The sequence below is a fragment of the Oncorhynchus keta genome, chromosome 4, assembly GCF_023373465.1.
Source record: "Oncorhynchus keta strain PuntledgeMale-10-30-2019 chromosome 4, Oket_V2, whole genome shotgun sequence".
Lineage (NCBI taxonomy): Eukaryota > Metazoa > Chordata > Actinopteri > Salmoniformes > Salmonidae > Oncorhynchus > Oncorhynchus keta.
The window spans coordinates 14403293-14418231 of record NC_068424.1 but is presented as its reverse complement, the minus strand read 5'-3'; the positions used below and the strand labels follow the sequence as shown (position 1 = coordinate 14418231).

At 44.0% G+C, this 14939-nt stretch overlaps 1 protein-coding gene across 1 annotated transcript in view; it reads left to right on the top strand.

Moving 5' to 3' along the window:
* Positions 1-13880, top strand: part of LOC127916152 (uncharacterized) — a 14518-nt gene extending 638 nt beyond the window's left edge. Inside the window, exon 2 of the mRNA XM_052497507.1 lies at positions 12339-13880. Coding sequence (XP_052353467.1) covers positions 12467-13399 — 933 coding nt within the window. The 5' untranslated portion in view covers positions 12339-12466 and the 3' untranslated portion in view covers positions 13400-13880. The remainder of the gene's footprint in view (positions 1-12338) is intronic.
* The last annotated feature ends 1059 nt before the right edge of the window (positions 13881-14939 follow it).

Genomic DNA, 14939 nt, shown 5'->3' with positions numbered 1-14939 from the left:
CTCACTATCCCTAAGAGGTTATTAAAGCAGGAAGCACAGGTAACTCGGTCAATAAAAAAGTGGTCAGATGACTGTTTTGCGAGCACAGACTGGAATATGTTCTGGGATTCTTCCGATGGCATTGAGGAGTACACCGCATCAGTCATTGGCTTCATCAATAAGTGCATCGATGACGTCATACCCACAGTGACCGAACGTACATACCCCAACCAGAAGCTATGGATTACAGGCAACATCTGCACTGAGCTAAAGGCCAGAGCTGCCGCTTTCAAGGAGCTGGACTCTAAGCTTAGAAGAAATCCCGCTATGCGCTCCGACGAACCATCAAACAGGCAAAGCGTCAATACAGGACTAAGATCGAATCGTACTACACCGGCTCTGACATGCGTTGGATGTGGCAGGGCTTGCAAACCATTACAGACTACAAAAGGATGAACAGCCGAGAGCTGCCCAGTGACACGAGCCTATCAGACGAGCTAAACTACTTCTATGCTCCCATCGAGACAAATAACAATGAAACATGTATCAGAGCACCAGCTATTCCAGACCACTGTGTGATCATCCTCTTCGTAGTCGATGTGAGTAAGACCTTTAAACAGGTCAACATTCACAAGGTCACAGGGCCAGAAGGATTACCAGGGCGTGAACTGCAAGCATGCATTGACCAACTGGCAAGTGTCTTCACTAGCATTTTCAACCTCTCTGTCTGAGTCTGTAATACCAACATTCATGAGGTCTCCAACACACAGATACTGGTTCAGACCATTCAGTGCTTTCAGGGTGTTCATTGTCATAGTGATGAATGCAAATAACACTTCAATGTGCATGTACTGTAGGCGTAATGAAAAATAATATAGTAACTTGTATTTTAAATGTAGCAATTCGACAACAAACATTGTTTAGCCTGTACATCTTTTATAGCTTGTCATTCCATCACTGCTCTTGTGGTTTGCAAGTGATTTCCATTTGTCTTATGGTTCCCAATTCCTTTGTGTGTATTTTTTCATCATGCTCATGTCGAACAATCCTGTGCATCTATTTGCAATGCATCAGTGTAACAATGTTATCATAGCCAGCTCAAAGTGGTCACAACACTATGCTTCCTCTCCTCAACGTTCCCCGAAAGGCATTTTCTATGCTGTTGTCCGTTTTCACATTCAGGAATTAGTAAAAGCCTGTTCATTTTCCCAAATAGGCTATTAGGCTTAGTTTTCAAAAAGTATCAAAATAAATGTCCTATAGGTTTTGTCGCCTATGGCTTTCCTGAGATTTCACGAGAACAGGAATGGTATATTGCGGAGAGACGTGCGTAGACTATAGCCTGTTGTGTTTGGGAACAGGTGGAAGAGAGAGGCTAAATGTTATCCTGTTGTGTATGGGAACAGGTGGAAGAGAGAGGATAAATGTTATCCTGTTGTGTATGGGAACAGGTGGAAGAGAGAGGATAAATGTTATCCTGTTGTGTATGGGAACAGCTAGAAGAGAGAGGCTAAATGTTATCTTGTTGTGTATGGGAACAGCTAGAAGAGAGAGGCTAAATGTTATCCTGTTGTGTATGGGAACAGCTAGAAGAGAGAGGCTAAATGTTATCTTGTTGTGTATGGGAACAGCTAGAAGAGAGAGGCTAAATGTTATCTTGTTGTGTATGGGAACAGGTGGAAGAGAGAGGATAAATGTTATCCTGTTGTGTATGGGAACAGCTAGAAGAGAGAGGCTAAATGTTATCTTGTTGTGTATGGGAACAGGTGGAAGAGAGAGGCTAAATGTTATCTTGTTGTGTATGGGAACAGCTAGAAGAGAGAGGCTAAATGTTATCCTGTTGTGTATGGGAACAGCTAGAAGAGAGAGGCTAAATGTTATACTGTTGTGTATGGGAACAGGTGGAAGAGAGAGGCTAAATGTTATCTTGTTGTGTATGGGAACAGGTGGAAGAGAGAGGCTAAATGTTATCCTGTTGTGTATGGGAACAGGTGGAAGAGAGAGGCTAAATGTTATCTTGTTGTGTATGGGAACAGCTAGAAGAGAGAGGCTAAATGTTATCTTGTTGTGTATGGGAACAGGTGGAAGAGAGAGGATAAATGTTATCTTGTTGTGTATGGGAACAGCTAGAAGAGAGAGGCTAGATGTTATCATGTTGTGTATGGGAACAGGTGGAAGAGAGAGGCTAAATGTTATCTTGTTGTGTATGGGAACAGGTGGAAGAGAGAGGCTAAATGTTATTTTGTTGTGTATGGGAACAGCTAGAAGAGAGAGGCTAAATGTTATCCTGTTGTGTATGGGAACAGGTGGAAGAGAGAGGATAAATGTTATCCTGTTGTGTTTGGGAACAGGTGGAAGAGAGAGGATAAATGTTATCCTGTTGTGTATGGGAACAGGTGGAAGAGAGAGGATAAATGTTATCCTGTTGTGTATGGGAACAGGTGGAAGAGAGAGGCTAAATGTTATCTTGCTGTGTATGGGAACAGCTAGAAGAGAGAGGCTATATGTTATCCTGTTAGGTATGGGAACAGGTGGAAGAGAGAGGCTAAATGTTATCCTGTTGTGTTTGGGAACAGGTGGAAGAGAGGCTAAATGTTATCCTGTTGTGTATGGGAACAGCTAGAAGAGAGAGGATAAATGTTATCCTGTTGTGTATGGGAACAGCTAGAAGAGAGAGGATAAATGTTATCCTGTTGTGTATGGGAACAGCTAGAAGAGAGAGGCTAAATGTTATCCTGTTGTGTATGGGAACAGCTAGAAGAGAGAGGATAAATGTTATCTTGTTGTGTATGGGAACAGCTAGAAGAGAGAGGATAAATGTTATCCTGTTGTGTTTGGGAACAGGTGGAAGAGAGAGGCTAAATGTTATCTTGTTGTGTATGGGAACAGGTGGAAGAGAGAGGCTAAATGTTATCTTGTTGTGTATGGGAACAGCTAGAAGAGAGAGGCTAAATGTTATCCTGTTGTGTATGGGAACAGCTAGAAGAGAGAGGCTAAATGTTATCCTGTTGTGTATGGGAACAGCTAGAAGAGAGAGGCTAAATGTTATCTTGTTGTGTATGGGAACAGGTGGAAGAGAGAGGCTAAATGTTATCTTGTTGTGTATGGGTACAGGTGGAAGAGAGAGGCTAAATGTTATCCTGTTGTGTATGGGAACAGGTGAAAGAGAGAGGATAAATGTTATCCTGTTGTGTATGGGAACAGCTAGAAGAGAGAGGCTAAATGTTATCTTGTTGTGTATGGGAACAGCTAGAAGAGAGAGGCTAAATGTTATCTTGTTGTGTATGGGAACAGCTAGAAGAGAGAGGCTAAATGTTATCTTGTTGTGTATGGGAACAGGTGGAAGAGAGAGGATAAATGTTATCCTGTTGTGTATGGGAACAGCTAGAAGAGAGAGGCTAAATGTTATCTTGTTGTGTATGGGAACAGGTGGAAGAGAGAGGCTAAATGTTATCTTGTTGTGTATGGGAACAGCTAGAAGAGAGAGGCTAAATGTTATCCTGTTGTGTATGGGAACAGCTAGAAGAGAGAGGCTAAATGTTATCCTGTTGTGTATGGGAACAGGTGGAAGAGAGAGGCTAAATGTTATCTTGTTGTGTATGGGAACAGGTGGAAGAGAGAGGCTAAATGTTATCCTGTTGTGTATGGGAACAGGTGGAAGAGAGAGGATAAATGTTATCCTGTTGTGTTTGGGAACAGGTGGAAGAGAGAGGATAAATGTTATCCTGTTGTGTATGGGAACAGCTAGAAGAGAGAGGATAAATGTTATCCTGTTGTGTATGGGAACAGGTGGAAGAGAGAGGATAAATGTTATCCTGTTGTGTTTGGGAACAGGTGGAAGAGAGAGGATAAATGTTATCTTGTTGTGTATGGGAACAGGTGGAAGAGAGAGGCTAAATGTTATTTTGTTGTGTATGGGAACAGCTAGAAGAGAGAGGCTAAATGTTATCCTGTTGTGTATGGGAACAGGTGGAAGAGAGAGGATAAATGTTATCCTGTTGTGTTTGGGAACAGGTGGAAGAGAGAGGATAAATGTTATCCTGTTGTGTATGGGAACAGGTGGAAGAGAGAGGATAAATGTTATCCTGTTGTGTATGGGAACAGGTGGAAGAGAGAGGCTAAATGTTATCTTGCTGTGTATGGGAACAGCTAGAAGAGAGAGGCTATATGTTATCCTGTTAGGTATGGGAACAGGTGGAAGAGAGAGGCTAAATGTTATCCTGTTGTGTTTGGGAACAGGTGGAAGAGAGGCTAAATGTTATCCTGTTGTGTATGGGAACAGCTAGAAGAGAGAGGATAAATGTTATCCTGTTGTGTATGGGAACAGCTAGAAGAGAGAGGATAAATGTTATCCTGTTGTGTATGGGAACAGCTAGAAGAGAGAGGCTAAATGTTATCCTGTTGTGTATGGGAACAGCTAGAAGAGAGAGGATAAATGTTATCCTGTTGTGTTTGGGAACAGGTGGAAGAGAGAGGCTAAATGTTATCTTGTTGTGTATGGGAACAGGTGGAAGAGAGAGGCTAAATGTTATCTTGTTGTGTATGGGAACAGCTAGAAGAGAGAGGCTAAATGTTATCCTGTTGTGTATGGGAACAGCTAGAAGAGAGAGGCTAAATGTTATCCTGTTGTGTATGGGAACAGCTAGAAGAGAGAGGCTAAATGTTATCTTGTTGTGTATGGGAACAGGTGGAAGAGAGAGGCTAAATGTTATCTTGTTGTGTATGGGAACAGGTGGAAGAGAGAGGCTAAATGTTATCCTGTTGTGTATGGGAACAGGTGAAAGAGAGAGGATAAATGTTATCCTGTTGTGTATGGGAACAGCTAGAAGAGAGAGGCTAAATGTTATCTTGTTGTGTATGGGAACAGCTAGAAGAGAGAGGCTAAATGTTATCTTGTTGTGTATGGGAACAGCTAGAAGAGAGAGGCTAAATGTTATCTTGTTGTGTATGGGAACAGGTGGAAGAGAGAGGATAAATGTTATCCTGTTGTGTATGGGAACAGCTAGAAGAGAGAGGCTAAATGTTATCTTGTTGTGTATGGGAACAGGTGGAAGAGAGAGGCTAAATGTTATCTTGTTGTGTATGGGAACAGCTAGAAGAGAGAGGCTAAATGTTATCCTGTTGTGTATGGGAACAGCTAGAAGAGAGAGGCTAAATGTTATCCTGTTGTGTATGGGAACAGGTGGAAGAGAGAGGCTAAATGTTATCTTGTTGTGTATGGGAACAGGTGGAAGAGAGAGGCTAAATGTTATCCTGTTGTGTATGGGAACAGGTGGAAGAGAGAGGCTGAATGTTATCTTGTTGTGTATGGGAACAGGTGGAAGAGAGAGGCTAAATGTTATCCTGTTGTGTATGGGAACAGCTAGAAGAGAGAGTCTAAATGTTATCCTGTTGTGTATGGGAACAGGTGGAAGAGAGAGGCTAAATGTTATCTTGTTGTGTATGGGAACAGGTGGAAGAGAGAGGCTAAATGTTATCCTGTTGTGTATGGGAACAGGTGGAAGAGAGAGGATAAATGTTATCTTGTTGTGTATGGGAACAGCTAGAAGAGAGAGGCTAAATGTTATCTTGTTGTGTATGGGAACAGGTGGAAGAGAGAGGATAAATGTTATCTTGTTGTGTATGGGAACAGGTGGAAGAGAGAGGCTAAATGTTATTTTGTTGTGTATGGGAACAGCTAGAAGAGAGAGGCTAAATGTTATCCTGTTGTGTATGGGAACAGCTAGAAGAGAGAGGCTAAATGTTATCCTGTTGTGTATGGGAACAGCTAGAAGAGAGAGGCTAAATGTTATCTTGTTGTGTATGGGAACAGCTAGAAGAGAGAGGATAAATGTTGTCTTGTTGTGTATGGGAACAGGTGGAAGAGAGAGGCTAAATGTTATCCTGTTGTGTATGGGAACAGGTGGAAGAGAGAGGCTAAATATTAACTAGATATTAGGCCATTCATTAGCTCTGTAGTAGAGCTATAGGCTAAATAATTACCTGTCAAAGTGCAAGAAAAAGAAGTTCACAGATGATGAAATGGTAAATCTGTAGTGCGTTCATCCAGGCTGCACTCTGTGGTCCCTGGGCACGCAAAGCTCCACTATTGATTAGGCCGACTTTTTTTGACAAAGACAATTCTTTTACCTGGGCTACCACAACACCGTGCAATGAGGAATGTATTAGTGTTATCAAGTGAGGACACAGTTATTGTCAATAGCCTATAAACTGTAGTGATGCAGGCTAATTTGAATAAACCGCTCAAACATCCTCTTTTGTTTCAGGTGGAGATAACTGCATCGGCCTACAGCCATTTGGATCTGTTTGGGTCTCAACAGTTTAGAAGGTCCAGAAGGTTACATTAGCAGGCTCATATGGCATAGGCCTATTTTGTCAGAATGTAGCCCAGTGGTAAGATAGGCCTACTATAGGAAAATATGGGCTTCTCCTCTCCCTCCCCCCGTTAATGCTGTAGCCTATTTTACATTCAACAGCAAGAGCGCATCTCTCCTCCAATAGCATTTTAGTAGGCAATACTTTGTATAGCACAGCATCAGACACACACACACACACACACACACACACACACACACACACACACACACACACACACACACACACACACACACACACACACACACACACACACACACACACACACACACACACTAACCCTCTGTGTCCAGGGGAAGTCACAGACTGTGTCCATAGAACTGCTACCCTCCAATCTCATTGAAACAGAACCACAGAGACAACATGGAATGCTGGAGCCACAGGCACCTCCTGCTCAGCAGCCAATTAGATCAGGCCTCCTCTGAGCTCACTCAGCCAATCCCAAGCCAAGATCAGAGAGTACTGGTCAGAGAGGTCACTAGGAGGCTCTGGAGAAGGTGTGTCTGTGTCTGTGTCTGTGTCTGTGTCTGTGTCTGTGTCTGTGTCTGTGTCTGTGTCTGTGTCTGTCTCTGTCTCTGTCTCTGTCTCTGTCTCTGAGTCTGAGTCTGAGTCTGAGTCTGAGTCTGAGTCTGAGTCTGAGTCTGAGTCTGAGTCTGAGTCTGAGTCTGAGTCTGCGTCTGCGTCTGCGTCTGCGTCTGCGTCTGCGTCTGCGTCTGCGTCTGCGTCTGCGTCTGCGTCTGCCTCTGCGTCTGTGTCTGTGTCTGTGTCTGTGTCTGTGTCGAGGGATGGTGTTGTCTTTGATCAGTGTGATGCTGTGTGATTGGGTTTAACTCACACACTGTCTGCTTGTGTTGGGAACGACACACACACTCTTTTACAATAAATAGATTCAACTAGATAGAAGGGAGGGAGACGGTTCATAGGATGTTCACACACAGAAACACACACACACGTACACAAACACAACATTTTTTATCATTTAAGTCCAAGAACTATTGACAATATGTAATTATGGAATTTGATAATTTAAATCCACAGTTTCAAAACAATTGAACCAAACTTGGCAGTTTTGTTTTCTTCATTTGAATTAGAGGGAAGTTGTTGTACTTCTCTGAAAAAGCTTGGTGCAAAACAGGACATTTATCTCTCTCTCTCTCTCTCTCTCTCTCTCTCTCTCTCTTCCCTCTCTCTCTCTTCCCTCTCTCTCTCTCCTTCTTTCTCTTTCCTCTTGTCTCTCTCTTTCTCTGGTATTAGCCTGTCATGTGTTGATCTTTAGTTAATTAAACCAACTGGCAGGACTATAACTGGTCTGCCTTATGTCAGTACTAAAGGAGTTAACCTACTGGCGGATCTGTGTTAGGACAGGATTAACTCAATCTGTCGACTTTTAACTCAAAAATGTAACGGTTAGTTGGATTAATGAAGTTAGTCTAGTTTAACACTGATCTCTAAAAGGTGGGCTGGCTCTGAGTTTAACACAAGGATTAGTCAGATTTCACTTCCTGAATCCATCTGAGTATTAGAATAAGAAGGATCGGACAATTTCACCAGACTAAGAACGATAGGACGATGATTCTCTAGGAGCTGCATCGACCAGCAGTTCCACTCTTCACTAATATACCACACGTTGTCTCTTTAGTGATCAACACCAAACAGTAAAATATTTACACTCAACAACAAACAATGAGAACGGTCTCAATTATATTCAATGAGATATGTGTGAAGACATTGTTTCCAGAAAGGCGAATTTAGTTCCTGTGTGTTCTTCAGTGACTGATGGATTGCATACCTCTGTCTGTAGACCAGCTGTGTTTCCATTCCTTAGAGGGAGTCTTCAACTCCCACATGTGAGATAACATCGATGGCCCACATGTAAAACTAGGAGTGTACAGTATTACTGGATCTGTCTGATAGAGATGAAAAGAGTGCGTGTACACGTGTATGGCCCGTGGAAATAGTCAGACTGAGAAGGCATCCTTTGGTAATAAACATTTGTTTAATTACATTTTCCCATCTCTATCATTGTGTTATGTTGGTACGTTGCGTTTCACTCTAACCACATCAAAGACAGGGTTATTCAAAGGATAGATTTGTACAATTCAACTCATATATGGTCAACTCTGACAACCAATGAATCAGTGGCGGCTGCTGATTGGCTGAATACACGGGGTGCCAGGTGGCTGGAATTGTCAACAAAGCAGCATGACGGAAATATGATGCCAAATTTTTAACAACTGGTAGTTTCTTTGAGAAGATACAGTGCCTTGCAAAGTATTCATCCCCCTTGGCAATAAATAGACCAAAGACAACCCTGAAGGAGTTGCAAAGCTCCACAGCGGAGAATCAAGTATCTGTCCATAGGAACACTTTAAGCCATACACTCCACAGAGCTGGGCTCAAAAAGCCATTCCTTAAAGACAAATATAAGCAAACACATTTGGTGTTCTCCAAAAGGCATGTGGGAGACTCCCCAAACATATGGAAGAAGGACATCTGGTCAGGTGAGACTAAAATTGAGCTTTTTGGAAAACGCTATGTCTGGCACAAACCCAACACCTCTCATCACCCCGAGACCACCATGCCCACAGTGAAGGGGTGGGGATGTTTTTCATCGGCAGGGACTGAGAAACTGGTCAGATTAGAAGGAATGATGGATGCCGCTAAATACAGGGAAATTCTTGGGGGAAACCTGTTTCAGTCTTCCAGACATTTGAGACTGGGACGGAGGTTCACCTTCCAGCAGGACAATGACCCTAATCATACTGCTAAAGCAACACTCGAGTGGTTTAAGAGGAAACATTTAAATGTATTGGAATGGCTTTCTCAAAGCCCAGATCTCATTCCAATTGAGAATGCTTTCTCAAGCCACTGTATATAAAACAGTCTGTGCATTTTATCAACAGCATGAATACATCAATTTCACTTTTGCATGTCAAAAACCAAATGACCACTGCTGCACGTGCTGGAACTGTTATGAACTGTTATGAACAGATTAAACTATTTAGAATAAGAAGCCAGCTCATGAACTAAGTGCACCAGGGAGAATGCAACGAGCAAAATTGAAATTCAACAAGTGAAGACATTATCTAACTGGGGATAGCTAGTTTTAACATAATGTCAAACAGCATGATGAGCTAGCCCAGGGGTGTCAAACTCATTCCAAGGAGGGCCAAGTGTCTGTATGTTTTTACTTTTTCCTTTCAATTAAGCCCGAGACAAACTGGTGTGGGGAGTCAGGGCTCCGGGCAGCCGAGCGGAAATGGAGGAAAACTCGCCTCCCTGCGGACCTGGCATCCTTTCACTCCCTCCTCTCTACATTTTCCTCCTCTGTCTCTGCTGCTAAAGCCACTTTCTACCACTCTAAATTCCAAGCATCTGCCTCTAACCCTAGGAAGCTCTTTGCCACCTTCTCCTCCCTCCTGAATCCTCCTCCCCCTCCTCCCTCTCTGCAGATGACTTCGTCAACCATTTTGAAAAGAAGGTCGACGACATCCGATCCTCGTTTGCTAAGTCAAACGACACCGCTGGTTCTGCTCACACTGCCCTACCCTGTGCTCTGACCTCTTTCGCCCCTCTCTCTCCAGATGAAATCTCGCGTCTTGTGACGGCCGGCCGCCCAACAACCTGCCCGCTTGACCCTATCCCCTCCTCTCTTCTCCAGACCATTTCCGGAGACCTTCTCCCTTACCTCACCTCGCTCATCAACTCATCCCTGACCGCTGGCTACGTCCCTTCCGTCTTCAAGAGAGCGAGAGTTGCACCCCTTCTGAAAAAACCTACACTCGATCCCTCCGATGTCAACAATTACAGACCAGTATCCCTTCTTTCTTTTCTCTCCAAAACTCTTGAACGTGCCGTCCTTGGCCAGCTCTCCCGCTATCTCTCTCAGAATGACCTTCTTGATCCAAATCAGTCAGGTTTCAAGACTAGTCATTCAACTGAGACTGCTCTTCTCTGTATCACGGAGGCGCTCCGCACTGCTAAAGCTAACTCTCTCTCCTCTGCTCTCATCCTTCTAGACCTATCGGCTGCCTTCGATACTGTGAACCATCAGATCCTCCTCTCCACCCTCTCCGAGTTGGGCATCTCCGGCGCGGCCCACGCTTGGATTGCGTCCTACCTGACAGGTCGCTCCTACCAGGTGGCGTGGCGAGAATCTGTCTCCTCACCACGCGCTCTCACCACTGGTGTCCCCCAGGGCTCTGTTCTAGGCCCTCTCCTATTCTCGCTATACACCAAGTCACTTGGCTCTGTCATAACCTCACATGGTCTCTCCTATCATTGCTATGCAGACGACACACAATTAATCTTCTCCTTTCCCCCTTCTGATGACCAGGTGGCGAATCGCATCTCTGCATGTCTGGCAGACATATCAGTGTGGATGACGGATCACCACCTCAAGCTGAACCTCGGCAAGACGGAGCTGCTCTTCCTCCCGGGAAGGACTGCCCGTTCCATGATCTCGCCATCACGGTTGACAACTCCATTGTGTCCTCCTCCCAGAGCACTAAGAACCTTGGCGTGATCCTGGACAACACCCTGTCGTTCTCAACTAACATCAAGGCGGTGGCCCGTTCCTGTAGGTTCATGCTCTACAACATCCGCAGAGTACGACCCTGCCTCACACAGGAAGCGGCGCAGGTCCTAATCCAGGCACTTGTCATCTCCCGTCTGGATTACTGCAACTCGCTGTTGGCTGGACTCCCTGCCTGTGCCATTAAACCCCTACAACTCATCCAGAACGCCGCAGCCCGTCTGGTGTTCAACCTTCCCAAGTTCTCTCACGTCACCCCGCTCCTCCGCTCTCTCCACTGGCTTCCAGTTGAAGCTCGCATCCGCTACAAGACCATGGTGCTTGTCTACGGAGCTGTGAGGGGAACGGCACCTCAGTACCTCCAGGCTCTGATCAGGCCCTACACCCAAACAAGGGCACTGCGTTCATCCACCTCTGGCCTGCTCGCCTCCCTACCACTGAGGAAGTACAGTTCCCGCTCAGCCCAGTCAAAACTGTTCGCTGGCCCCCCAATGGTGGAACAAACTCCCTCATGACGCCAGGACAGCGGAGTCAATCACCACCTTCCGGAGACACCTGAAACCCCACCTCTTTAAGGAATACCTAGGATAGGATAAAGTAATCCTTCTCACCCCCCTTAAAAGATTTAGATGCACTATTGTAAAGTGGCTGTTCCACTGGATGTCATAAGGTGAATGCACCAATCTCTGGATAAGAGCGTCTGCTAAATGACTTAAATGTAAATGTAATGTAAATGAGTCACTAATTAGTGGCCTTAATTCATCAATCAAGTACAAGGGAGCAGTGAAATCCCGCAGCAACTTGGTCCTCCATGGAATGAGTTTGACACCTGTGCGCTAAGTAAATAAAGATGTAAAAACCGAACACAATCCTCTCATCACCTCCCACCATAGCTATCAAATACCACTGCTATCAGGTAGGGAAGTAACCACAAGGCCTCATCTCTGAAACACCAATGAACTTTCTTTCTGAAATAACTTTATATTTCCGAGTTATTCAGATATTATTTTAGAAAGACTTGAAATTGACATGTGAGATAACTATCTAGCTAGCTGCTTATCAAAGGTAGATAACTGGTACATTTGACCCCGAAAATGGTTTCTCAAAAATACTATAGCTGGGTAATTAATTTCATTATCACATTTCAAATCAAATGATTATTATTTTTGACCAATCACAAGTGGGCTGCAGCCTCTAACATCCTTATGGGTGAGTTGCTGTTGCAATGATTATAAAGTACAGTGCATGTGTCTTACTCAGCGTGTGCCACAGCAGGCTATTGAGTTCTTTGAGCTTGTGTTAGAATAAGGTCAACTTTAATAACTATTAGATATAATTCCCATTGTGTTTCTCATTGTGAGCACATTGTGACTCATGATATTGTTTCCATCTTTGTGTCTTTCAGTCTATCATATCCAATGTGATGTTTTTTGTATTACTGTGGGTGTAGATTGAAGATACTGAGGAAAGACTGAGATAACAAATGAAGAACCTCCAGGAGGACCTGAGGGAAATCACACCCATGACTCAGGCCAGGAGGAGAAGGCGTCCATCTTTAAACAGAACTACTGCGTTGCCATGGAGAAGGCGTCCATCTTTAAACAGAACTACTGCGTTGCCATGGAGAAGGCGTCCATCTTTAAACAGAACTACTGCATTGCCATGGAGAAGGCGTCCATCTTTAAACAGAACTACTGCGTTGCCATGGAGAAGGCGTCCATCTTTAAACAGAACTACTGCATTGCCATGGAGAAGGCGTCCATCTTTAAACAGAACTACTGCGTTGCCATGGAGAAGGCGTCCATCTTTAAACAGAACTACTGCGTTGCCATGGAGAAGGCGTCCATCTTTAAACAGAACTACTGCGTTGCCATGGAGAAGGCGTCCATCTTTAAACAGAACTACTGCGTTGCCATGGAGAAGGCGTCCATCTTTAAACAGAACTACTGCATTGCCATGGAGAAGGCGTCCATCTTTAAACAGAACTACTGCGTTGCCATGGAGAAGGCGTCCATCTTTAAACAGAACTACTGCATTGCCATGGAGAAGGCGTCCATCTTTAAACAGAACTACTGCGTTGCCATGGAGAAGGCGTCCATCTTTAAACAGAACTACTGCATTGCCATGGAGAAGGCGTCCATCTTTAAACAGAACTACTGCGTTGCCATGGAGAAGGCGTCCATCTTTAAACAGAACTACTGCATTGCCATGGAGAAGGCGTCCATCTTTAAACAGAACTACTGCGTTGCCATGGAGAAGGCGTCCATCTTTAAACAGAACTACTGCGTTGCCATGGAGAAGGCGTCCATCTTTAAACAGAACTACTGCATTGCCTTGGAGAAGGTGTCCAACTTTAAACAGAACTACTGCGTTGCCATGGAGAAGGCGTCCATCTTTAAACAGAACTACTGCGTTGCCATGGAGACATCGGCTCCAGGGACACGAAGAGAGTGTGGTGGAGGAGCTGAGATACACACAACAACAGGTTACACATCTCAGCCTGAAACATGATACATGCTAGCTACAATAATATACCTAGTTCCGTATTTGTTTTAATTTGCGAGTCTCTCTAATTGTCTGTGCAGTATGCCAAGTTTCATCAAGGTAATATGAGTGATCTTTTTCATAATATTTATAACGATCATTCTGTTTATGAATTATGGGTACAAGTTCAGTGAAATTATATTATATTGATCCAGAGACAGAAAAGACAGTGGAGTAAGTGTGTGTGTGTGTGTGTGTGTGTGTGTGTGTGTGTGTGTGTGTGTGTGAGTGCGCGTATGTGTGTGTGTGTGTGAGTGCACGTATGTGTGTGTGTGTGTGTGTGTGTGAGTGCACGTGTGTGTGTGTGTGTGTGTGTCACTTTAGCTTTGCATCTGTTTGAGGATATTTACTGAGTCTGTCTACAAATGAATCATCTTTATTACGGGGAAATGTAATTTGGTTCCAAGGTCAACCCGGCGGAATGTCATTGTAATCAAATAAAATTTAATCTGTGCATTATAAAAGAGTTAGCAATTTGAAGAATTACTGTTATATACTTTATTACATTGTGTGATCAGTTAGATGTGAGTGGGTTCTTTTGAAAAGGGGATCTTTTGATGTTTGATCTTTCAGTAATTCTCTACGTCTGTCTGTCTGTCTGTCTGTCTGTCTGTCTGTCTGTCTGTCTGTCTGTCTGTCTGTATCTCAAATAAAATCAAATTGTAATAGTCACATGCGCTGAATACAACAGTGAATACCTACAGTGAATACCTACAGTGAATACCTACAGTGAATACCTACAGTGAATGCCTACAGTGAATGCCTACAGTGAATGCCTACAGTGAATACCTACAGTGAATACCTACAGTGAATGCCTACAGTGAATGCCTACAGTGAATACCTACAGTGAATACCTACAGTGAATGCCTACAGTGAATACCTACAGTGAATACCTACAGTGAAATGCTTACTTACAAGCCCCTAACCAACAATGCAGTTTAAAAAACACGAATAAGAAATAAAAGGAACAAGTAATTAAAGAGCAGCAGTAAAATAAAAACAAGATTATATACAGGGGTTACCGATACAGAGTCAATGTGCGGGGGCACCGATTAGTCGAGGTAATTGAAGTAATGTAGGTAGAGTTATTAAAGTGACTATACATAGATCATGACAGAGAGTACCAGCGGCATGCTGGGGGGGGGGGCAGGGCAATGCAAATAGTCTGGGTAGCCATTTGATTAGATGTTCAGCAGTCTTGTGGATTGGGGGTAGAAGCTGATTAAAAGCCTCATGGACCTAGACTTGGTGCACTGCTACTGCTTGCCGTACGGTAGCAGAGAGTACAGTCTATGACTAGGGTGGCAGGAGTCTTTGACAATTTTTAGGACCTCCCTCTGACACCGCCTGGTATCACTGCCTGATATAGAGGTTCTGGATGGAAGAAACTTGGCCCCAGTGATGTACTGGGCCGTACACACTACCCTGTGTAGTGCATGGCGGTCGGAGGCCGAGCAGTTACCATCGCTTATGTAGAGAGTCCTTCTGAGAGAGAGAGAGAGAGAGA